Source organism: Lissotriton helveticus, chromosome 12 (genome assembly GCF_964261635.1).
Source record: "Lissotriton helveticus chromosome 12, aLisHel1.1, whole genome shotgun sequence".
Classification (NCBI taxonomy): Eukaryota; Metazoa; Chordata; class Amphibia; order Caudata; family Salamandridae; genus Lissotriton; species Lissotriton helveticus.
The window spans coordinates 302,984,602-303,010,349 of NC_136073.1; the positions used below are offsets into that span (position 1 = coordinate 302,984,602).

General features: G+C 42.3%; 1 protein-coding gene across 2 annotated transcripts in view; it reads left to right on the forward strand.

Moving 5' to 3' along the window:
* The window catches only part of LOC144797680 (fatty acyl-CoA hydrolase precursor, medium chain-like), a 258,416-nt gene that overhangs the window by 69,537 nt on the left and 163,131 nt on the right, over positions 1-25,748 (forward strand). For both annotated transcript variants that reach the window (XM_078668403.1, XM_078668404.1), the window contains 3 exons: positions 16,038-16,173; positions 17,154-17,287; positions 22,247-22,400. In XM_078668403.1, the coding sequence (XP_078524529.1) occupies positions 16,038-16,173; positions 17,154-17,287; positions 22,247-22,400 (424 nt within the window). The remainder of the gene's footprint in view (positions 1-16,037; positions 16,174-17,153; positions 17,288-22,246; positions 22,401-25,748) is intronic.

The window sequence follows — 25,748 nt, forward strand, 5'->3', positions numbered from 1 at the left end:
CCTGTCTTGTTTGACAATTTGTAATAAAATGTTTCAGCATTAGTTATGTTAAAACCTGAAAAATATGAATATTTGCCATACACGGTTCTAGAGCTCCCTTTTGGAGGTGTAAATTTCATAGTCAGTGTTGTCCCAGGCTACCCCACCAGATATTGGAATTGCTGTGAAGTTGGCTGAAGAAAGTTCTGAAGAAAGTTCTCTTTTCTCGACGTGTGAAGATGTGTGTGGTTTGAGGACCAAGTTGATGTTCTGACTTGCTGTGTCCATTTTAGCATATTTTCCCTCAATGAAGCGTCCCAAGGTAAATACCATGATGAGCCAAAGTGTGAGGATAAATGCACCAAAACCCACCCAAAATTCAATCCATGGAGAAACCAGATATGTTTCTTTCAGTTGTTTCAAAAGTTCCTTCGTTTTGTCTTTAAAGGATTTTGATGATGGCTGTGTCTTTTGTTCGCTGAAGCCTTCAGAGGAATCATCGAAGTTGATGAAGTAACCGGATGCAGTTCTGTCAATTGTTCCAATTGGTTCAGGATTTTTGTTTCTCGCATTTTCACTTGGTACTTCTGTATAGATTGGTGTGTCTCTGCTAAATGTCTTTATTTGGGTTTTCAGAGGTCTAAGTTCTATTGCATTGTTGCATAGTCCTTGTTGTTCTTCTGTAGGCGTTTCGAATGTGATGAGCCTCTTTGATAGGACCTCTGTACTGGTAGCAAACCTTGGTGTTCTGCTACTTATTGGGAGTCCACTTGGCCTACTGTTGGTTATCGGCCACATGTTGTGGTTTTACCAGGTCGATGGATACAACTCGGTTCTCCTTTTTTCCAGCAAGTGGCGGTAGTACAACTGATCTTGTCCCGTTGACAGACAATACAGGAACTGCTTTTCTGTAAGAAGGCCCAAATTCCTTCTTTACCGCGATCTTCTCCCTGACTAGATCCCCGACTTTTGGAATCCAGACAGGTCTTGCTGGGACAGGTGGTGATTCTTCAGTGGTCGTTGGCTGTTCTTTCAACTGTATGTTGCTCAGGTCTTTTCTTGTTTTGTTTAAGTCCTGCAAAATAGCCAAACGATCTTTGACATCAAAGCTTTTTTCTGTTACCACTGAAGTCTGACTATCAAGGTCAGAGATCAACATCCTAGTTCCGAATAATAATTCGTACGGACTGAATCCCTTCAGAGAATTTCTTGGCAAGTTATTTAGACTACGTTGGACACTTATTAGATGTTTGACCCACCCAGCTCCCGAACCTAATATCCTTTCTATTATAGATTGCTTTCTGTCTTGGTTTTTTCTTTACACCATCCCATACCCTCAGGAAGGAAGTGAGAAGATTCCCGCTGGGCTGTGCTCATTTGGCCATTCTTCCCCCCTCCCAGGCTGGATTGCCTGAGAAAAAGAAAAAAATGGTCGAACGTAGCATGCTCTTAGCGTATATGCCATTTAGACTCGCAAATCTTGTATAACAGTCCGGACGTCAGCCGAGTGCTGTGGATCTACATTATAAGTGGGAACTAGCCTGTATATGTTAATCGCAAGCCATTCTTTTTAGTGGTGATGTTATCTGCCTTGATACGACGAGGTATTAAACTGCTTCTCTCCCCACTGCGATCTCTGTTGCAGTTTGGGCAGTTTTTTACAAACATGGTGTAGTGCAGGCTCATGCCTGGCCACCAGTACCGTGATTGTAATTCTTCCAGAGAATCTTTTAATTTAAGGTGTCTGAGACCCTCGCCCATGTGTGCGTCTGCGATTAACAAGTTTCTCCTGTCCATGTTTGGAATCACTCTATCCCCCACTCCAGGGATTCGAGCAAAAGGAATGGAGTTTGCATCTATGATGTATGTGTAATTGAGTGGATAGTTGATCGGTAACGCTGAGCAGTCGCCTTTTGATGACGTTTTCACCGCCAGCAATGTTTCGCCGTCAATGTATTTTAATGTACGCTTTTTTCGATCTACGGGAGCCGGTTTACTGGCTGCCGCTGCGGCTGTTTCAGCCAATGAATTCCCTACAACGTGAACGCCATCACGCTGGTGACTCAGTGAGTGTGTCACGTGAGTCTTTGGTAGTTCTTTTTTCAAAAGAGCTACTTGTTCCCAGAGCAGTCTCTGCTTTATTGGTGCATCTGTGTCATCTTTGTAACCGTTCTGAATCCATTTCTGCAAATCCTTGTTATATGCTTTGACGCAGAAATATGAATCTGACACTATAAGTGTCGGGAATTCGCGATCCGCATTATCTAGCGCCATTTTCAAAGCTAATATTTCAGTTTGTAGTTCTGAATTAGTTTCTACTGAGTGTGATTTTGTTAATAGAGGTCTTAGTTTACCTCCGTGCCACACTTCTTTTGTAATCTCACATGTGGGATTGTATGCATGTTCTCCCCAAACGGAGGGTTGAGCATGTCCGTCTGTATAGATTACACAGGCGTAATGTCGTAGAGGCAGAATGTCGATTGGCAGAGGATACGTTTTTTCATATTTTAGATTTTTTAATTCTTCTAGTTCTGGATCAAAGAAGTAATATACTTTGTCCGTTGTGATTGAATTTACCCATTGTAACCATTCTGGATCCAATGTTGTTGTTGGTAAATTACACGGTGTTGTTAATGCCTCAAAGGCTGATTCTGCTGTTCTGACTGTGATATGTCTACCGTCAGCTATGTCTTTTTCTCTAGCTATTGCGGTTTGAACTGCTTGAACAATTTTTCCTTTGTTGCTGAATCTCTGTTCAGCTTTTGTGTACAAATGTGATTTGAATGCAATTGGTACCTTATCTCCCTCATTAGAGGTTAGGTATGTGAATCCGCATCTCCCTGGGATGACTCGGATCACAAGGTTGCGTGTATTATCACGGGTTTCTAATTTTGTTTTAATTAGCATGTCTGTTTGTAAGGATCTCAAAATTTCTGTGTGTGCTTGAGTCCAACTGGATCTTTTAAAGTCTGGTTTAATTAGATCGTAAAGGGGTTTGACCCTTTCTGCGTAATTTGCAATGTAAGTTCTTCCGAAATTTAGGAAGCCTAGAATTGACTGTAGGTTTTTTAGTGTTTTAGGAGCTTGGATTACGGCACATTTCTCTAGGAAATTGTCTGCCAGGCTTTTGCCTTCACTTGATAACTCATATCCTAAGAATAGGACCGTCAGATGGGCAATTCTGGACTTTTTGAAGTTGAATTTGTAACCCTCTGCAGCGAAACCAAGTATTATGGTGTTCACTCTTTTCAAGTGAGTTTCCAAGTCATCATCTGTTAAGTAAATGTCATCGACATAAGATAATGCTTCATCATCATATAGTTGTAGTAATTCTGTTACTCTCGCTGAGAATACCCCCGGGCTGTTCTTGTACCCCTGGGCTAACCGACAGAATTGTTTTTGAGTGCCATTTACTGAGAAAGCTGTTAAATATCTGCTCTCTGGTGCTATGTTTTGACAAAAGAATCCGTTGGAGATGTCCAAGGTTGTTTTGTATTTTTTGCGCACTATGTTATTCATTAGTGCAGCACTGTGTGAGTTTTGCACTGCAAAAGTTTTGCAACATGTGTTAAGGTGTCGGTAATCCAAAACTAGGCGATATGAATTGTCTGGTTTGGAGACCGGAAACAAAGGATTGTTCATTTGTGAGGTGCAAGTTTCAATCACCCCCTGGTATTCTAGCTGATCTAGTATTTCATTTACTTGTTTTTTAGCTTCTTGCTTAATTGGGTACTGCCTTTGTGCAGTAGGTTGTGATTTTAACTGGACTTTGTGAGGAGGAGAATCCTCATCCCATCCTACATGATTTTTATATAAAGCAGGTGCTAAGGCCACTGCCCACTTTCTAGCAAGTGTATATTTTTTATGAATCGGTATTTGATTCGAGAAGGCAGGCATAATTACTTCTTCGCCATGAGGGCACTCCCTGACAAACTCCGGTGGCCAGTCTTTTTCAGCTAGAAGGATGTCATAGCCTTTGGAGAGGTTATCCCAAAATAGTCCCCTTATTTTCCTAGTCTTATCTCCCTCTATACGTAATGTTATCTCGTATATTTTGTGGGGCTTGCTAACTCTGGTATCTGCAGTTTCCACTTGAAGGTATTCATTCGTGTCCACTGTCTCCAGATGATTCATAAGGACTTTGCGAGCTATGCTCACCTCTGCTGCGCTGTCTAGCATTGTCTGAGCCCATTCTCCGTTTTTCAGTTGTGTCCTCAGTATTCTCGGCATTGTTAACTACCTTGATACTGGCTACCTTCTTTTTTGGAAATTGTGATTTCTTTTTCAGTTGAGCAGGTTCCTTGTCTTTGGACTTGGCGTGCTCTTCTGATCGTCCTCTTCTTTCCGATTTCTGCGAGGAATTCTGAAAAGATTGAGACGGACGTGTATCAATGTCTTGATATCTATCAGGTTTTTTAATATTATCCCTATTTCTAAGGTTATATCTATTCCCAGAGGGTTCACTCTGAGGTGACCTTTGTCTCGGGTTTGGAGATTTCTCTCTTCGCCTAGGAGACCTTCCTCTGGACTGGAATTTCTTTTCTTTAGGATTGGATTGTTTATTTCCATCCCAGTTCTTTTTTGGTGAATTATTATTAAAAAATATTTTTTCTGGACTTGTAGTCAGTTGCGGTTTTACTGGTATTCCACCTAGACTATCTCTGCCTAGTTCTTCATAGGATTTTTCTATGATTCTGGCAATTTCAGCTGGTTGGTCTGCTATATCTGTCTCTTTTAACCTCTGGCGGATCGCCACGTTTGCTGCTTCACCCTTTATGTTGGCTAGTAATATAGCCGAGACCTGCTTGAAGTCTTTCAGTAATTTCATACCAAGAGTTAAAGCAGGTTCTGGACCGTATTCATCTTGAATTTGTTTTAGCACATCTGGTATTACTGAAATGGATGGAACACCGTGCGTTTTTGTGTAGATTGAAGCAAAGACCGTACCCCAAGTGTCACAGTCCTCAATGTGTGGTGCGATTCCCATTGGGAGACATATAGTCAGAATCCTGTGCTTTTCTAATGGGGTGGTGTCAGGAAACACCGCCTCTATTTGGGTGATTTTCTGTGCCAACCAGAATGGTATCTGTTCCCGTTTAGCTGGAACTTTACCTAGGCAGGATTGGATGTTCTGTGGTGTGATTTTATTTGTGTTCCCCTGGTGAGGGGTCAGCTGTGGAATTTTAATCGCTGGCTGAATTGTTGAAGTCCGCATTACATACTGAACTAATTGTCTGTGAATTTTTAGTAGTTGTTTTAGCTGTATTAATAGCTCTGGTGCAGTCATCTCGTCGATGTCTGGATGTGGTGTGTATCCGGCTAAGACCGGCCACGTTGCTCCTGGTCTTCCTAAAGGACCGAGCCTTGTAATGTGATTATTATGTTTTAGGGCGCCATCAAATAAGAGCAAATGCTCTTGGAATTTGAGTGGTACTTCCACCTCCTCGAAAGGAGTGTACGTTTCAGGAGGTTCCTCTACTTTGTAATAGTGGAAGTACTTTGTTACAGCATTTGCTGCTGGAAAATGTATCCATGAATAGTATACCTCTGTCTGCCGATATTCGTGTGCCTCGATTACGAATATGACTGTGCCACCTCTAGGTGTCAGTCCATTTTCTATAAGTTTTAAGGTTATAGATCTCCTTTTGATGACCGGAATGAGTATTATATCCGCGTCTGCTGCTTGCATGGTAGCATCAGCATCTGCGAGTTCAGTTGCTAATCTAACTGCCTCTCTTTCATCATCACTCTCTGCCATTTTACAGACAGGATGGTATTATGTTTGTTTGCAGATCAGGTTTCTTTATGGAACAAAGATTAGATGCACAATATTTTGGAACGGTGTATCCTTCAACGTTGACTATACCAAGAACCATACATAGGAGTTCCCTCCTGCGAGGTTTTGGAGGATATAATAACCTTTCACCCACTCCAGACGTCTTTGGAGTATTTGGGAAAAGGGGTCTGAGTGAGAAAGCACGACTGAGTTACTCTAAATGTCTTACGTTAGTTTTATCGCCCTTTCCAAACGCGTTGGGCGCCATGTAGTGTAGCTCCTATTTTCCCAATAGGCTCTGCGCATTGGAATAGTACCTACAGCAGTAAAGACCTAGGCCAGACGTTAACTAGGTCTACTACTGTCGAAACTAGACTTAATTTTTGGGTTTGCCAGCTAAGCTCAGAGTTCGCTAGAAACTTTCTCGAATGTTCAAGGAAGGATGAACTCCCCTGATTAGACAAGAAGGGATTTAGTTTCTGACAACCATAGAACATGACAACTTTGCTCTCCCCTAATCAAGAGTCAATCTCAAGAGTCGTGTGAGCACAAGGCAATTATTTTACTCAGTCAGTACGTGCATTCTTAGTCTCATCAGAATGTAGAGAAAAGGAAGAGACGGGCGTGTTCAATAAAAGATGTTATTTATTGATCAGTCTCTTTTCTCGTACAAGAGAAATGGATCGATATTATTGCGATACTTATAGTTAAGTAAAGTGCATACATTAGAAGCAATAGTATAAAATAATACTGTAAAAACATTGATATGGTTTCTGAGCCATATGATGTTTAAAATGATTAAAATATATTTACATACACATATACATTTGACTAAACGTACTCAACTGGTGTTTCTAAATACGCCTACCCCGTGTACCTGACCTAAGTCTAATGCGTGGGCGGGAATAGAAAGTTACAGTTTAGTTTAAGTTTGTTTTTGCCAAGTGAATAACTAAAGAATTCTCTAGGAGGGGTTATTCAGTTCTGTACCTGGAATTTAGGATGAATGAGGAATGGTATCTCTTTCTCTGCTCTCGATATTCCAGGCTGCCTGCGAGGGCTGCCCAGAAGCGCCGGTGCTGGGTCTCTCGGCTTGAGATAGCAGCGCGTCTCTCAGCGCGTCAGGAAGGCGGGGCTGCTGCCTGCGGGGTCTGCTTCTGCTCTCGGCTTCGGCAAGTATGGCTGCTCCGTCTTGTCACCACGCGTGTGTTTGCATAGGGCAAGGTCGGCAATATTTATACCTTAAAGGTGCCGAGATTGACGTAAGGATGGACATAGGTACGTCAATAAAGATGTCATACGACTTGCTCGTTAGCACATTCTTTACTAAAGTTCTCTGTGAAATCAAAACAATGGCCGCACGGATTATCCAGGTTGTCATAGGTTTGATTTGTTATGAGAACGTCGTATGCCTTATCAGGGGCTGGAGGAATATCGCTTGTCTAATTAGATCTCAAGCGTTATGACCTAATCAGATAACACGTTCCTGTGCCGTAGTGTGACTGCGTCAGATAACGGTATCTGCATCATGGGGGATTTCTTGCCTCATGGGCTGACTGTTAGTTAACTAGCTAGTAAGTTTAACCAGAATAGGGTCAGGAATAGGGGGATCGAATCAGAACCTATAGAAATACACGACACTCCTAATGTAGGCAAATTGTTTTCTCTGTTAGTAAATTGATGGGACAAAGCATGCTAACTCTCTTTTCCCCCAGTGTGATGCAAGGACCAAGTTTACCAAGTAAGTAAATCAGAGTTAAATGATCCAGTCTTGAGGAGTACATCCTCGAGGAAAGAGGTTGGGCCCAGTATTGAAAGATCTAATCCACTGGATCACTTTCAGATTGTGAGTAGCCTCAACCATAGTTTTGCCACAAAATGGGTTTTGGAGAAACTCACGCAGGCCCCATCCCACCTTCTGTGCAGTATCCAACCCCATCCTTGACATGAAGCAAGATGGCAGGGACAGCTTAGCCGGAAGTGTTCTTGCCACTGTTACTGTTGCTGTTGCCCACCAATTTACAAGTAAACGTGACACCCCTGCTGCTGTTTCCATTCATTGATCTCATTTTCCAAGCTTTCTAGTTGCATTTTCTATGTTTTATCATAAATAACCATATGCAGCATCTCAAAATTCTCTCTTTCCTTGCTCTCTGTCCATCTCTGCAGCTCTCTATCCCACTTTCTCTCTCTCAGACTCCTACCATGGGTTCAACTGTTACTATTTTCTTCCATTGACCTTTTCCTTTCTTGATTTTTATCCTTTACATCTAGTTGGATATATTCACCAGCAATCCGATGCCTGTATAATTTCCACCTTCTCTCAGATTGTTTCTGAAACCTTACCTGTCAAAAACAATCAGTGTATGCTTCCTTTCTTAGGCCTTGCTACAGCTGTAGTTGTCTATGCAATCAAGTAACCCTGTTCTCATACACCTTTCATTTCATTGCATCCCATGAATGTTTACTTAGCTCTTACCTCTAACCCTTGAACTGTATCTGATTGAACATCATTTTCTCTTCTCCCTGGGCTACTTCCCTTTTGTCTTACTCATTCTTCCATTTAAGAAATGTTTCTTGGATGGAAAAATATTCCTTCTATCTTAAGTGGGGTTCTAGTTTCGGGCCTGGATCTGCCTGAGATTCTGGTGTCTAGTGGAGTTGGTACCTTTACCTCCCACTGTTACCTTTGTACAGAATATAGGCTTGTCTTCAATGCCCATCTTATTCTTTACTCTGATATCTCCAGGCTGATGTATATCTGTTCCTCCTGCTGACATTAGCACACAAAAGTATTTACTTCACTTCCATATTCTGACCGAAGTGTTTTTGCTGTCAGAAACAAACTTTCCAAAATTTAAGCTCATCTTCAAGGCCTGCCAATGGGTCACCTATAGGCCAGCTTGGTCTAGGGATCTATTATTCCACAGGGAAAGAGTGAATGATTCTTGGTTTGGTTTTGTCATGGTTGCTAGTTAATAGAGAGTTACTTCATGCAGGAGATGTTTGTTCGTTCATAGTCAAAACCAAATTGGAAAATCCATGCATAAATGTTTTGAAGCTAGAGGAAATGATGTTCATATGCCTGGTTGCAATCTCAACACTGTAGGCCATAGTTCTTCAATCTGTGGGGCGCGCCCCCCCAGGGGGGCGCGACACAATCTCAGGGGGGGCGCGCACTCCACACTAAGATCTTCCCCTTCAGAGTCTTTTACTTCCTGAGGCATGCAAGTTTTCACCTTTTTAAATCGGAATCTGTTTATTGTCGAGCTCTTGTAACTGAGGGCTGGAGGGGGAGGGAGGGGAATAGACTTGTGCTTTTGTCATTTAAAGAGCTAACAGTTAACTTCCCCAGGAGGGGGTTAATAGGTAGAGCTGTAATGCTTCAGCTGCAGTGAGAGGCAGGGTCTCCTCTGCTAAAAACGAAACCAAACGAACAGACAGTCCTGTTCCTTTGTGTTCGATTTCATAGCAAAGGAGACTCCTTGCCTCCCACTGAAGCTGAAATCACTGTCTGTTCCTTTCTTTCAGTTTTAGCAAAGTAGACATTCTGCCTCCCAAAGCAGCTGAAGCATTTCAGCTCTACCAGTTTAACCCCGTCCTGGGAGGAAGCTCTTAGCAGAAAGGAGACTTGGGGCCAGATGTAGGTAGGAATCATTTACCGATTTTTAATTACCGAATTTTACCGATTCGGTAATTAAGAATCGGTAAATATGAAGGGTGGACATGTAGGTCCATCCAGATGTTTTTTTTACCGAATCGGTAAAAATCTGTATTTACCGATTCGGTAAATACCGACCGGTAATGGCCATTCATTCCTATGGGCTTTGAAGCCCATAGGAAAGAATGGGCATTACCGATTCGGTATTTACCGAATCGGTAAATACCGAATTCCACAAGGGTGCAGGGGGTGTCACTTTGACACCCTCTAGCACCCCCAAAACATGTTCGGGTGCCATGTGGCAGGCATACCTGCCCTAAGGGCAGGTCTGCCTGTCATATGGCACAGGTGTGCATGCACACATGTGCATGCACACCGGAATCGGTATTTTACCATCAAATAGAATTGATGGTAAAATACCGATTCTGTAAGGCTTGTGGGACTCTGAAGAGTCCCACCTACATCTCATAATTACCGAATCGGTAAAAATACCGATTCGGTATTTTACAGATTCTGTAAATTTACCGATCGGTAAATTTACCGAATCTGTAAAATTCAGGGCCCTACATACCAATTCTGATTTACCGGTCGGTAACGGCCAAAAATACCGATTTTCGGCCGTTACCGACCGACCTACATCTGGCCCAAAGTTTCTTTTAAATTTATACAGGCGCGCTGCAACACCTACAGGGCTTCAAGTTACCCAAAAAAAAAAAATGCCAGCCAGCCATGTGTTTTTTAAACAGCCTGCAAATTGCTTGTCTTGACACCAAATATGTTTATAAATAAATATGTATACATTTGTAATGTGGCTTTTCTGTCTTTGTTCCATTATATTATCAGTACTGGACCATTCAGGCAGGCCTAGAACCCAATTAAAAGTGCTACTATTTATATTTTCTGTTCAAAGTATGCACAGACAAGTGCTGACAATACAGCTTTAGGTTTCTGTTTATTTTTGTACCAACTGGGCCATCAAAATAATGAGCTGGCAACCCTAACCATAAAACTGGAACTTTGTGGCAAGATCAGCACATTTATTTCCTCCACCCTGATCCCTGGTTAATGTTATAATAGCAATAGTTTAACATATCTGAAACCCTACGCTGCCGTCAATAGCCTGCTGAGTTAGTTCAAGTGTCTGGGAATGCACCCTGCATTCAGACAACTCACTCCTCATTCTCGCCCTTCACTTTCAAGCTCACCTGCACTCACAGTGATCACCATGCACTCACACTGATCACCATGCACTCACACTGATCACCATGCACTCACACTGATCACCATGCACTCACACTGATCACCCTGCACTCACACTGATCACCCTGCACTCACACTGATCACCCTGCACTCACACCATTCACCCTGCACTCACACCATTCACCCTCCACCCACACCATTCACCCTGCACTCACACTATTCACCCTGCACTCACAGCGATCACCATGCACTCACACTGATCACCATGCACTCACAGCGATCACCATGCACTCACAGCGATCACCATGCACTCACACTGATCACCATGCACTCACACTGATCACCATGCACTCACACTGATCACCGTGCACTCACACTGAACACCATGCACTCACACAGATCACCATGCACTCACACTATTCACCCTGCACTCACACCATTCACCCTGCACTCACAGCGATCACAATGCACTCACAGCGATCACAATGCACTCACAGCGATCACAATGCACTCACAGCGATCACAATGTACTCACACTGATCACCATGTACTCACACTGATCACCATGCACTCCCACTATTCACCATGCACTCCCACTATTCACCATGCACTCCCACCATTCACCCTGCACTCACAGCGATCACAATGCACTCACACTGATCACCATGCACTCACACCATTCACCCGCTCACCCTGCATACAATGATCACTCTGCACTCACAATGATCACTCTGCACTCACAATGATCACAATGCACTCACAATGATCACCATGCACTCACAATGATCACCATGCACTCACAATGATCACCATACACTCACTGTGATCATCATGCACTCACACCATTCACCCGCTCACCCTGCACTGACAGTAATTACTCTGCACTCACACTGATCACAATGCACTCACACTGATCACCAGGCACTCACACTGATCACACGCTCACCCTGAGCTCACAGTGATCACTCTGCACTCACAATGCACTTGTGCTGTTCACCCTGTACCTCACTCTGCAGTCACATGAGCGCACTACTCACCCTGCACTCATGAAACACTTCACTCACATGTCCCCCTTACTGCTCAATGTGCATACTCACTCGGATAATACCAAACCTCACCATATATTAATTTGTCCCACTCTGCACTTACATCCGCACCCAAATTCATATGGTCACCTCACTCACCCTGCAGTCACTCCTCTTACCCCACTCCCACACTGTCGCATCGCTCAACGTGCACTCACATGGGCACTCCTGACACCCACATAGTGCAGAGGTTTAATGTGCCTGCTACAAAGAGTGTGCACCGTGCAGATCAAAGAACTGAGTGTGAGTAAACTATGAGTAGCACTATAAAAAAATGAAATGTTTGCCAGAAAGGTGCTATAGAAAGATGGGGTGCATTGTTGGTGAGTGGTAGTGAGGAAATTCATAGAGCAGGAGGAAATGGGGAGGGGCGCCAAAAACAGACCGTTGCACTATGTGCGACCAGTGCTGCTGCCAGCCCTGGATGGGAGTGTTAGCCCCCTGAAGTTCGGGTCTAGTTGCACCCCTGTACACAAGTATGGGCATGTCGTGCCCCATCAAGGTTTTCGTCCTAAATTACAACAGGACATATTTACATGCACTGCAATCCAGCTTTTCAGGGGTCCCCTTGATAGAGGCAGCTCTGTTTTTGCCCTGATGGCCTGGAATAATTCCTAAACAGATTCTTGTAAATACTGTTTTGTTTCATTTCTTTTTAATGTGATTGATGTGAGAGAGTCTATTACTATTTGCAGAGAAATGTTTTTGTTTCATGCAAATAAATGTTTTTGTTTCATGCAATTTTAGATCAAAACGGGTACACACATTTATGTTGGTGGTGTTATTATTAATCTAGGTCATGTGTAAAACAAAGCATCCTAGTAAAACGAATTTGCGCACATTTTATCTTGGAAATTGTGTTTTGAGCTGTGTAATAAGCCTCTGTCATTTCACCACACCCATTCACAAACCTGCAGTTTACTAAACACTCTTATTGTGTTAAATATTATTTGCTGACTATGGCCCGTGATATGCACGTGGCAGTCGATCATGTAGTGTACCAGATTCCAGAAATTTCTGTCATGTGGTGGGGGGGCCCAACATCTAAAAAAATTCAGCTGGAGGGGCTCAGCCTACAAAAGTTTGAAGACCTCTGCTGTAGGCTCTGAGGGACATTGTGATCGGTGTATGGAAATAGGGGAACTCCGAAGGCATAGTAAGGAGTCACAGATAGGAACCAGATCACTGGAATACAAAGAGAGTGCATGCACCCTTCTCATGCACCTGCATAGATGGTGTGCACCCTACTGTAAAGTTTACATTGTCTCCAGCACACAGGCAAAAGGTGTAACTTAAAAACATGTATTGCAAGCAGCGGAAAACAGAAACCCTGAGTGGAAATTCACTCATGGTTCTGTGAAGATAGTTCTCTTACTCCCAAGGATAGTGCTGAAAACCCCAGGACATTGGTGCAGGTCACAGAAAACGCCCAGTACTGTGTGACTGTCAGGCCCTACCTCAAATATCAGGTTGCAGGGAATGCTGGCAAATGCTGAAAAGCAAGGCCACACCATAATGTTAGTCTATGTGCAGTGCCACTTACCTTAAGAGCCCACTTATTATGCTGCACTATATCTCAAGGAAGATGACTGATGTCCTTGGAGACACACCTCCATGGAAGGATTGTCCCACTCTGCCTGTAGACAAAACAACGAGCATTTTTTGTATCAGTTGTCACTAACTGACAAAAGGGCTTTTATTCTCATGACTCGGGTGAGAACAGTAGCATGAGAAGTTGTTGTGGGAGTTCACTCACTTTTAGGATTTATAACCTTTTACTTATGTCTCATGAAGCTCAGAAGCAACATTGAGCTGCATATCATTTTAAATGACAATGTTGTACATTTTTAGCATATAGATAACATATGCATACTATCCTAAAAGACTTTTCGTGGAACCTAAGCATAGCTTTATTACAACGTTTCTGACATGAAAAAGTGCAATGGGCATATTTTTGAGGATGTGGTCATTTCATATAATAGAGTTCAATAAGACCTAACACATTAAGACATAACTATACAAATGACACTAAGCTACATTACAAAATAGACAATTCAATACTTTAGAGCCTAATATTACATTTCTTGGGCCACTTTCCAGACCCACAAGAGATACACATGGTTCCAGATTATAACTTCAGGGCTGTTGTTTACTAAATCATCTAATAGAAACCATCAGTTCATCATACATCATAAAATTACAGCCCAGATCTCGGAGTAATGATTGTTGGCTTGCTACAAATGCAAGTGGAGTGAGGACCTCAAATCAGGAGTATCCTGATGAAGGTCACCCTAATATCCACCTCATCAGACCAAAATAGAGGCACTTTGTTTCTGATGTGGTTCCTATGTTAGCATGAACAGCAAGTAAAGACTTACTTTCTGTAGATACTATCACCATCCTTTTTAAACATATTGATTGTTTGAAATACATCAGTACAGGTGTTGGGCCATCTTTCTTTATCAGTGTATTTTTTTGAACAACCATTTTTCTGTAAGTTATAATCGCAAGGTAAAACATTTTTACACTCATAAGAGCTCTCTCACAGAGTTTCCTTTTGATTGTATAAAATAATAAGATAGATTCTAATTCATGTGGAACTTTTTTCAATGTTTAAACGTCTTCTTAAATGATTGCCACTGGGAGCACGTTCTTTTGTTCATGCAATGTAATGTGGCATAGGCGCATGAGACAATGCATTCCAACTGTGCAACAGGTCATGTCCCCTTGGAAATAAGAAAAAAACTAATTTTCATTGAAAATATATCTGTGAACCTTTATTTAATATCAAGTATCGAAGAAGCACAAAAACTGTTTCACACCTGATCCTGGGGCCCTCTCTGTAGTCTGGCCCTATGTACAGATGTGAAATAGAAATGCTCCAACAGAACACCCAACCCTCAATTGAAAATAAATACTGTACCGCCTGTTGATCATTGTTGATAGGATTTGCCAAAATTGATTATTCTTCATGTTACCATGCAACTTTTATGGTCCTGCCAGCTTTTCAACCTTCAAGAAAGGTAAATAAAAGTAAACATGCACGCATTGATTATCATTTAACAACAATCTTTAGGCAGTTGTATAGCTTACATTTACCTCCTCCTTACAGACGTCTTACTGATTGCATCAGAATAATAGGCATCTTTATAAATGCATTTCCCTATATTATTCATTGTGCCACCATGTATCACACCCCGAAAATAAAAAGAAATACATTATATTCTATCTTTTTTGTGTGTCAACTGTTTTTTGGACTACTTTTTGTCTAAGAAATAGTTCTACTGATTTCCTTTTTTACTTGTGCATCTGAAGAGATACATAGCCCTTTTTGTGAAGAGAGCATCAAAATATTAGTGGCAACTAGTAGTTGAGGAACTTTTAACATATAATAATCTATTTCTAGGTCATGCATTTACTAGGAATCGAAACTACAATAATCATACATGAAAAGCTGCTAATTAAGATCATCAGAACATTCTAACATTGTAGTAATAAAACAGATGGTAAAAATATATGGGGTTGATATTCACGAGCAATTCAAAATACCTTCCTCAGAATCGTACTTGGGCTATCTAAATCTACAATTGTGAATGTTTTGAGTTACAAATGGAGTCATTATAGACAAAAAAGGTATAGAGCCTGTAGTATATTCGCAAGGTCTGGTTAAATGAGAATGTAGCAAATAATACAAAGAGAATCATTTACTGTCACTCATGGATAGTCCTACCTTTTCAATGTATAGTCATCTTATTTGCATATCTACTAGCATTTGACGTCTGAGTGACAAACTAGCCTTTCTGATACACCAAGAATAATTTAAAAAAGTTCTTTCTTACTACAGTTTAATCATCTGTTTGCGCATTACACTCAAAATCTAGGTTTTATTTCCAGTCTGTCACTTTCTGTATTGTCTTCAAACACTATACAACACATTGTTATTTGATAACACCATTATACGTCTTCACTTTTGACTCTACCTATGAACACTTTCCATACCCTTAATGTATTGCTATTTCGATGTTTCTTTCTCTTTGTACATCATCACATGTTCATTCATTCTCTTTCTGTTCTATGAAATCACGAATATTCCTCGTCTTCTCTAAATTATCTGCCTCCCCATGATAGTGTTTTATAATCTATTATTCTATTTTATATAAATTATTTTATTTGATATAAATAAAATAAAACATATATTTCTGTAAGACTAATTTTCCCTAGTCAGATTAAATAAATGGAAAATAGATTTTTTCCACCAGTGCACGGGTCAGACTGTAAACACAGTTTTTATGATTATTACACAACATATTGATATATATGTTTTTGTTATTTGAAGGTGCCTACAAGATCGAAACGCAGTACAAATGATCACAACAATCATGCAAACAGAAGTGCCAGATTTTACGGTTTCTGAAGACTGTCTTTACTTGAACATATACACTCCAGCAGATGCTAATACATTGCAGTTGCCTGTAAGTAAACTGACCACCTGTTGATCTTCAATCATTACATATTGAAAGGGCTCCAATAATGTTTGTGAAGGGCCTTGCCTTTTAAACAGTATATATAATACTAAAATGGCGAGTTACTTGTGGTGAAAGTATTTCAACAAGCCAAACTCATTGATAATATTCTGTTGAGATACTTAAGCCATCCTCTCTACTTTTCATTGTTGTCCAAAATGCATTCACTTAGCAACACCAGGATGTCTTCAACGATGAGTGGATGTCGAGGTCTGCAGAGCCGCATCCTTCACATCTTGAACTAGTTTAAGCAGGAGTAAAAAAGAACCTCTAAGAGTGAGATAAAGGGGCAGGGAGTGTCTGGTGGTGAATGAAAGAAGGGGATGAATCAAGACTGGGCACTGGCCCCAGGCTCCTGAGCAAATGTTTGGGCCCCAACACTTATTGTTTTATAAATGAAAGTACTGGTATTGCATAATGAAGAGTACGATATACCTAATTCTATGGACATGAATGTTCTAGTGCTAAATCACAGATGATACTGTAAGGCTGGAGTCTGAGAAGGAAAATCTTAATTATGAAAGCATCACCCAAGTATCACCAATGGTCTGTCATTTTCCTGAAAGTACAACTTCATATTGTGCATTGTGTCTTATTAAAAGATTATATCCAGGAAGTGTATTCACTGATCGATTTTAGAAAAAAATGTAAAGGGTGATGACAAAACTCATTCAGTGGCCTCGGTTTATTTTATTTCTAGCTAAATTATAAATGTCAAACACATGCCTGTTTTTGTTGCAGCTTTAGGAACTCCCATCCTTAGCTAGCTACAAAATTATTGTGTTTATTGTGATAAAATGCAATCTACATTATCGGCAATGGGTGCTTGTACTTGAATATGCTAATGTTGTGTATTGGGGTGGATATATCAGAATGGTTTAGGTCTCTTGGACAGAGATTAAAGGATGCTAATGTGCTCCTCTCTTTAGGTAATGGTATGGATCCATGGAGGAGGATTGGTAGCCGGAGGAGCTTCCATTTATGATGGCTCAGCTCTGTCAGCCTATGAAAATGTTGTTGTAGTCACAATTCAGTATCGACTTGGCACACTTGGATTTTTCAGGTGAGGCACGTTTTTAGAATCCCATATCATTCTGTTAGCTCTGTTTTGTATGCAATCGCGTGTAGGCGACGGCACACTTTGTTTTTATGTTAATCTATATATAGCATGTAAAGTCACTTTTCTCATGCTCTTTTTGAGCCCTGCCAAACATCACTGTTATGATTATTTTCCTTAGTCCTTCACATATACACCCAAACTGTTTTAAAACGCTCTTTTTAGCATCATTTGGATATATTTTGCATATATTATTCATGCTTGTTTTCCATAACACTATACGCATTGCTAGTTGTAAACTCATTTAAATCATTCTTGAACTTTGTTATGATGAAATGCTCAATTTCTTTTCCTTTTCCACGATTTTTATTTTTAAATTCTTCAATTTTCTGTGGTCTGTTTTCTTTCGTTATTATATTCTTCTTTCGGAGATTTCTAAAAATGTATTTTTCTTTGTAATATAGTCCTAACTGTTGTATTGAAATGCTCTTATATAACACTCTTGTATTTGTTCTGTATTTGTAATGTAATCTTTTCTCTTGATTTCCATTACTATGGTCTCATCCTTTCATGTGATACTGAACATTCCCATACATATTTCCATTTTACTGGAACTACTCAAATGATTTGAAACATAATAAACATTATTTTTGTTGAATAATGAATATACAATCTCGATATCTATTTCAAAAAGTTCAGTCTGATAAGTTAGAATAAAATAATGTATACATTAAAAGCAACTACTTGTGAAGGAGCATATGTATCTACGTGTTCACTTAATATGAGTGAACACTTTGTAGGGAAAGAGTGATCCCTGCTTCAAACAGTCACCCAAAATTGCAATGTTTGTAAATGTCAATCCATGTTTAACCCCTTGGCTGTGGCGGTAATTCCGCCGCGGCGCTGGGGGGGAGGGGGGGCCGCCATGCTCGTGACGGAACCACTCCGTCACGAGCCACGAGCCACGAGCCACGGGCGTGCTGTGCTTGTGACGGAGTGGTTCCATCATGGCCCCACCCGCTCAATAAAACCGCAGCGCAGGCGCAGAATCGCAGCAGCGTGGGCGGGGCGGCCGCGCCGTGACGGAACCACTCCGTCACCAGCACAGCGCGTCTGTGGCTTATGACCGAGTGGTTCAGTCACAAGCACGGAAGGGGTTAAAAAAATGAAACGACTCAAAAGTGGTGAACAGCTTGCAGTCCAAATCAAATTGTTTGAGCCAAAGGGGGTGGTGCAACCCAGCCTCTTCCAGGCTCCGATAGTCGCTTATGGACCCACCCTTCCAGCATGTGTCCTGTGCAGCAGGACTGTTGTTCGCTTATATAGTGGTGATCTCAGGTCTTGTCTCAGAGGATTGTGGGGCTTGCAGTTCCCAGCAGCAACACCCGCGGCAGCTCACCCAAAAGATCCCTGTATTCTTAGCAAGTGCTCTGGGTAAAGTCCCGAACCAGCTGTGGCCAGAAAAGCAGGGATGTCTCTTCGGGACAAAGGTAGCATGATGAACGCAGCCCGAGTGCAGCTGGACTGATGTTCGCTTATGTAGTGGGGATCTCAGGTGTGGTCTCAGGGGATTGAGCGATGTGCAGTCCTCAACGTCTGTGGCGCTTCACCCTCAAAGATGCCTGATTCTCAGTAAGTGCTGTATGTAAATTCCCCACCTGTTGTTGCCAGAAAAGAGAGGATATCTCCTCAGGACAAAGGTAGCATGACAAAACACACTTTTGGCAAAGCTACTATATAAAGATCATAAGGATATAATCAAACTACATCCTGGACTTGCACCAAAGTTATCCCATTTAACTGCATGCCAGAAAGGGAAGCTTCTACAAGCTGGTTACCATTCCCAAAACCGAACTACTGTCCTGATCCAGCGCTGTCTCCCAAATTTCTAACACCTGCTTATCCGGAATAACTCCTATACTGGTGCCTTCCTTAAAAAACCTTGCAGTAGCAAAAAGATTTTGGAAGGTCTTTTGACTCTGCTGTGTCTGGTCTGTCATATGAAGCCTCATTTAACTGAATCAACTTTGACCTTTCATCGTGATGTAAAGAAAAAAAATACTTTTTCAGTAGCGGCTCCTGGAGGGAGTGCAGCGGGGCTGTGGGGCGGGGGAGGGGCAGGGGCAGGGTGGAGGGTAGTAAACTACAGCATAAGGCCAAACCGAGGTAAGTCCATAAATAAATAAATAAATAAAACGAATTACATTGCGCACGCTGCAATGCCAAATGGCGATGCAGCTTGCGCAATGTAATTTGTATTATTTATTTATTTATGTACTTACCTTGGTTTGGCCGTATGCCGTCGATTACTACCCCCCACCCTGCCCATCCCTTGCCCTGCACCCCGCAGCACTCCCTCCAAGAGCCACTACAGCTCCCTATGTAAATTTAGCCAAATGACTTGAGGCTGCGGGCCCCTTCAAGTTTGTTTAAAATATTTGCAGACATTATGGTCATAGTTTTTGCTATATTAATGTCAAAATCTGGAATGTATGCAAATAGTACTGCCTTACACCCAGATCCCGGAATGGCTCCTAACTCAAGAATTCTTGGAAAGTAATATCTGTTAACAAAAGAAGGCCCCAGAGACAGCAAGAGGTTCACCGCACATGCCGACCGAAAGTATCGGCCAATAGCACTGCCAGGACTACTCCATGGGGCATTTATGGCAAATAACCAACTGATGCTTTGAGAGGGAATCCCCCTCGCACACATAGAGCACCTTAAAGAGTAAATTAAAAAAAGCAAATGCTGAGAATTTCTTTAAAAATGTGTCCGATTCAAAATGTGGCAAATGACTCAGTATCTCAATTGAGGCTTCCATTATTAGGATACACATTTAGAATGGGACAAAGAAGTAGTAAGGTGAGAGAGGTCTTGAGCATTAAATATCTTGCATGCGGTAGGATAGGCAGGAGAGAGAAAGAGATGAGTATCTTAAGTATGAGGTATGGATGGTTATTGAATGAAGGGCATAGATGCAGTGTCATTGTGGGTGATGGTGGCACCAGCTTATCTTGCATTGTTCGATGAACATGATTTAAGCGCAAGTGTAAAAGAACAAATAAGAACATATTAGTTTGCTGGTCAGTGTCGTCCTAGTTTTCAATTACATTCTAAGATGATTTGGGAATTGATACAAATTGTATGCCCAGAGGCTACTGCAGTGTTATCAGAAAATGATTTAAAGTCATAATCATGGCCGCAGTGATTCATGCTTTGTGTTTTCTGCTTATGGGCTCCTCATTGTATTTAATGTGTTCTTGTATTTGTGTGCACATTTCTTCTTTATACATGTGTGCTTCATTTGGCTTTAATCACACATAGAAATCATAACACAGTTTTGCTTTGTTTTAGATTGGAAGTGCATAAATTGCTATTATATATTTATTCATTTGATTCATAATTTGTAGTATATTTTAGGGTATGCACAATAGAATTTTTTTCTACTTCTTGCATTTTACTTTATTTACCACAAGGGGTAGCCTTATAATAATCAGAAAAGGGTATCGAAGGCTTTCAAAGACACATATTTGGGGAGAGACATCTTCACATATTCGTGATAGCTTTCCTCGAGCTGTCTATTGCAAACATCTACGGTGAAGGGGAAGGGCGGTCACAGCCAGGTCTTATCCGCATATTTCTCCGCTCAGGAATGGCATAATAGACAAAGAATATGCGGGATATGTACAATGAAGTGGCAGAATGAGGAGTTAGCCGTCATGGCTTAACACCTCACTCCGCCACTTCAGAAAAGCAAGATTGCACCATAATTACAACGATATGGTGCAGTCTTGCATTCCCCCTGCCCTGGCACTACACTTAGCAGTGTAGCGCCAATGCAGGCACTCTTGCACCGTAGTGCAAGGGTGTCTGCGTGCAGGGGAGGATTGTTTATTTGTAGGAAGGTGTCCCTTCCTGCACATAAACAATCATGAAATGGCATTTTGTCACTTTCATGTGTGCTGCTTAATGCAGCACACATGAAAGTCACAAAATGCCATTTTTTGTTTTAGATTGCTTATGTACAGGAAGGGGGACCTTCCTGTACATCAACAATCAATGGCATTTTGCTTTTGCCACGTGTGCTGCACAAGGCAGCACACATGGAAAAAGCAAAAACTTAATGCCATGTTTTCCTGGTCATAATTCTGGCACTGCCTCGTATGTACCCTTCTCCTGTACATAGGGGGCAGCGTCAAAATCAATGGGTGTTGCAGTGGCACGTCCACTGCCCACCCCTTTCACGCTAACCATACCTTATTTAAAAGGCACCATTAAGCCACTTTAAGTGGCTTAACGCTGGCTTATAAATAAGGCTAAACTCTATCGCCACCAGAATGTTGATAAAAGTGATGTTGTGGTGGCGAAAGGGGCTGAAACATATGCCCCTATGACTTTCTCAAAGCACAGTGTCTGATTGAAAAGAATTCTGGTACTCAGTGAAGTTATGCAGTTTAACGGCCACCAAGAAACTGTGCTAGGAAGATGATTTGAATTAATGAGCACCATTGTTTAATCATCTGTTTTATTACTGCTATTGTTTTTATTTTTATAGTTACATCTGTTCATATAATCTGCACTAGAGAAGGGCATTAATTTTTTTAATGCCTTTAAATTATATAGTGTGTATTTCTTGTGTGTATCCATCTTAGTTTTAGAAGTCATTAATAATGCAAATAACTGTGTAGTCTCACAGGGCTGATGGTTGCCATACAATCACTACCCAAGTAATGCAAGGGAGATTCGTAGGTTCAGACTCCCTGGCTCGGGTTGGTAAACTGACTAAACCTGTCCTTTAGCAGAGCGTTGTGGGTTTCTAAAACTGCAGTGGGATCATGACATGTTATTACAGTGACAGAAATTCATGAATAGCATCAAGTGTAAACTGATTCTTAAAATCTGAAAAAAATAAAAAATATGATAAATGAACTTAACTAAACTAAAATGATTTGTTTTTTTCAGTACTGGTGATGAACATGCTCGTGGTAACTGGGCATTGTTGGATCAAGTGGCTGCTCTACAGTGGATCCAGGAAAACATTGAACCTTTTGGAGGTGATCATGATTCTGTCACCATATTTGGAGAATCTGGTGGAGCATTCTCCGTTTCTGCATTGGCAAGTTTCTTTATTTAATATTAATGTATTTATTTGTGCTCTTCCTAATTAAGGAAAGCTGATCTTGGAGTCTCAGAAATGTTTATGCTAAATTCACAGTGCATTAAAATAAATGCTGAATTAGACCAAAAAGAGACATCTTTCAGTGTGTGTAAGTGTTTAACCCAGAGTTGATCTAAAAGCAGAATTTCTATCATTTGTTTACACACCAGGCAGACTAAAGGGTACTACTGTAGATTAGTATTATCCTTGTGGGGTGAAGAACAGTCTTCTCCTAATCGGCACAGTGAAGGGGGATTTTCTGATACCCATATTGTTTAACATGCAAGAAAAGGATGCAGCCATACAGTTTAAGCATCCAAATATTTTGAGAGTTCACTTCATTAATGGGCTCCTTAATAATGGGATTTCTTTGCATCATCTCTCCTGAGAAGAGAGAGAGATTGATTGGTTTGCCACCCTGATCAATCAGGCTGGGTACAGATATTCATATTTGAACAGACCTGCCTCAACAATGACGATAAATGGCCTGTGCTATTTTTGCTTTTTCCCTTTGTTCATATTTTTTTCTTCCCAATGTGTTGCACTCAGTGAGGGGAAACACATGCAAATGTCCTGTGCGAACGTTCATAATGTGGCATATTCTCAAGGGACTATCCCTGAGTTAATGGCACTTTCGCACAGCCAAAGTTGCGATAATTTTATCTACCCATTCACAAGCTGGTGCTAACACCCCATATCACCAGTTTACCCGTGATAGCAGCTGCAAAAAACATCGCCACAGATGACCTCAGCAACTATCGCTAATGAGATGTAGAGTAGGCGTTCCCAATCAAAAGCCGTAACAACACGACTCTGCAACATTCTCAACGACCAGCCAGATCGGCGATAAGGCGGTACAAAAGGGGGTGGTGATGGACGGAGCATCTGAAGAAATCAAACACTCACACCCAGTCAACAGATTTGGGTTTAATCCATCACCGTTCCTTAGCCCACTCTCCCACCCCAGTTTAGACATGGCCATATGCAAATCAGTCTGACCCTGTGCCTCATGGGAACAGTCCAGCCCGAACTGCCAAGTCATGCCTTCCCTGGACCGGATTCAAGCTTCCTAGGACCGGTTTCTGGCATTACAGCCGTCTTCAGCCAGGATTGCTTGAATCCAGTGGCAAATTGAGCAAGGGACTCACGTCTGAGCATACCCTGCCAACTTATGGCGAACAAAGCGGTACAAAAGGGGGTGGTGATGGACGGAGCATCTGAACCAATCAAACACTCACACCCAGTCAACAGATCTGGGTTTAATCCATCACCGTTCTTTAGCCCACTCTGCCACCCCAGTTCAGACATGGCCATATGCAAATCAGTCTGACCCTGTGTCTCATGGGAACAGTCCAGCCCGAACTGCCAAGCCATGCCTTCCCTGGACTGGAAACAAACTTCTGAGGACCGGTTTCTGGCATTGCAGCCGTCTTCAGCCGGGCTTGCTTGAATCCAGTGGCAAAGTGAGCAAGTGACTCACATCTAAGCATACCCTGCCAACTAATGGCTAACAAAGCGGTACAAAAGGGGGTGGTGATGGACGGAGCAACTGAACCAATCAAACACTCACACCCAGTCAACAGATCTGGGTTTAATCCAACACCATTCTTTAGCCCACTCTGCCACCCCAGTTCAGACATGGCCATATGCAAATCAGTCTGACCCTGTGCCTCATGGGAACAGTCCAGCCCGAACTGCCAAGCCATGCCTTGATCGGTGATAAGAGCACAAAACATGCGATAAGGCGCGTTAGCAACAGGGAAGCAACACCTGCTCTGACCTGGTGCAAAGTAGGACAACAGCCTGCACCACGAAAGGGAGCCCAGCCCAGAGCCACACCTGAAGGGCAACAGATGCCATGGAGCCACTGATCATGTGGGCCGGACACCCAACAGGGCCGCAACACCCACCGCCACCACCCCCAGGACCACTCCCCAACCCCCGGGCCCTACCCCGGGCAACCCCCACCTTCCCCGGACCAAGACATTGCACATCAATGGCACGAAACCATGAACAAAAGCACCCGCCTGATGTTGCACAGTTACAACAATCAACATGCATGTGAGTACAGAAAACCTGATTCATTAATTCACCATTGAAAGTCCAAACAAAATATCACAATTCAATTTGTCTCCAAAGAACTATTTTGAAGAGACATGGCAGGGCACCCCTGGACAATCTGTGAGTCACAGCCTGCAAGATAATATCCAAGATAAGAAGGTGTGTCAGGCACCCATCAAAGGACAGAGAGAGAGAGAGAAAGAAAGAGAGAGAAAGAGTGAGACTGAAAAAGGATCGCAAGGCCAAACGGGCCCTAGGCACATTCAAACATGCCAACTGCTGCGTGTGTTACGTAATTGGTGCACCCCAAATAACAGGCCTGTTATCAAAGTCACCGCGAAGGCCACAGCACAGTTAAGAAATGCAAGCAGTAGTCAGACTAAAATTAGATATGAAAGCTCCTTTGTCTCAATACACAAGGCGGAAGGACAACCGAACCCCCGACCTTGGTCCTGAAAGCAGCTGGCACCCCCTGCGAGAGATACCAGAACAGCCTCCGATGACTCCCACAACACGAACTGCCCTAATGAAAGACCAACGTGCCCACACACACTTGTCCCTGCACGAGCTACACCTGCAAGGGATGCCCTTGACACATTGGTTAAAAACAACCCATACGTCCAAACGTTGCACACACATACAACTCATTGCCCAGAGCTGTAGCATATCGTCCACCGGACTGCCATCAGTCTGAGGATTGCTGGTGCTGCAAGACCAACAAACGCAATGTCAGGCAATCCCGGGCACATGCACAACCCCTGTCATGTGGAACTGTACAGTGCACGGATGCTGCATCTGTTGGGATCACTGCCAATGGCAGCGTTGCAAATCAGTTTCCGTCTTGCCTACGTCACCTGCATCCAGCCCTGGTTCCACTGTCAATCATGCACATTTGAGTGGCCCATGGAGGTCTGCCTATCCAACGCAGCGGTAGCAGAATTGGATTATGACATGACAGCGCGGCCCCTGTTGGCCCACGAACAGGAGTATCACCCGGATACCCCTGCATGGGATGCACTGATCTTTGGCATATGTGCTGGAAGTTGTGCATGGGAGATTGCACAACTCCTCATGTGCACGGACCACATCAAGGTGCTCCCCTATTGGGCTGTGGTGCGGATTGGTGAAATGACGTGAACGGAGCACATCTGCTCAGACCAGTTAATGTATTGGCTCACCCTGGTGTTCCTTAAACCCGACAATGACGTACTATTGGAACAGATTGGCCCTGAAGCTGCACTCGCA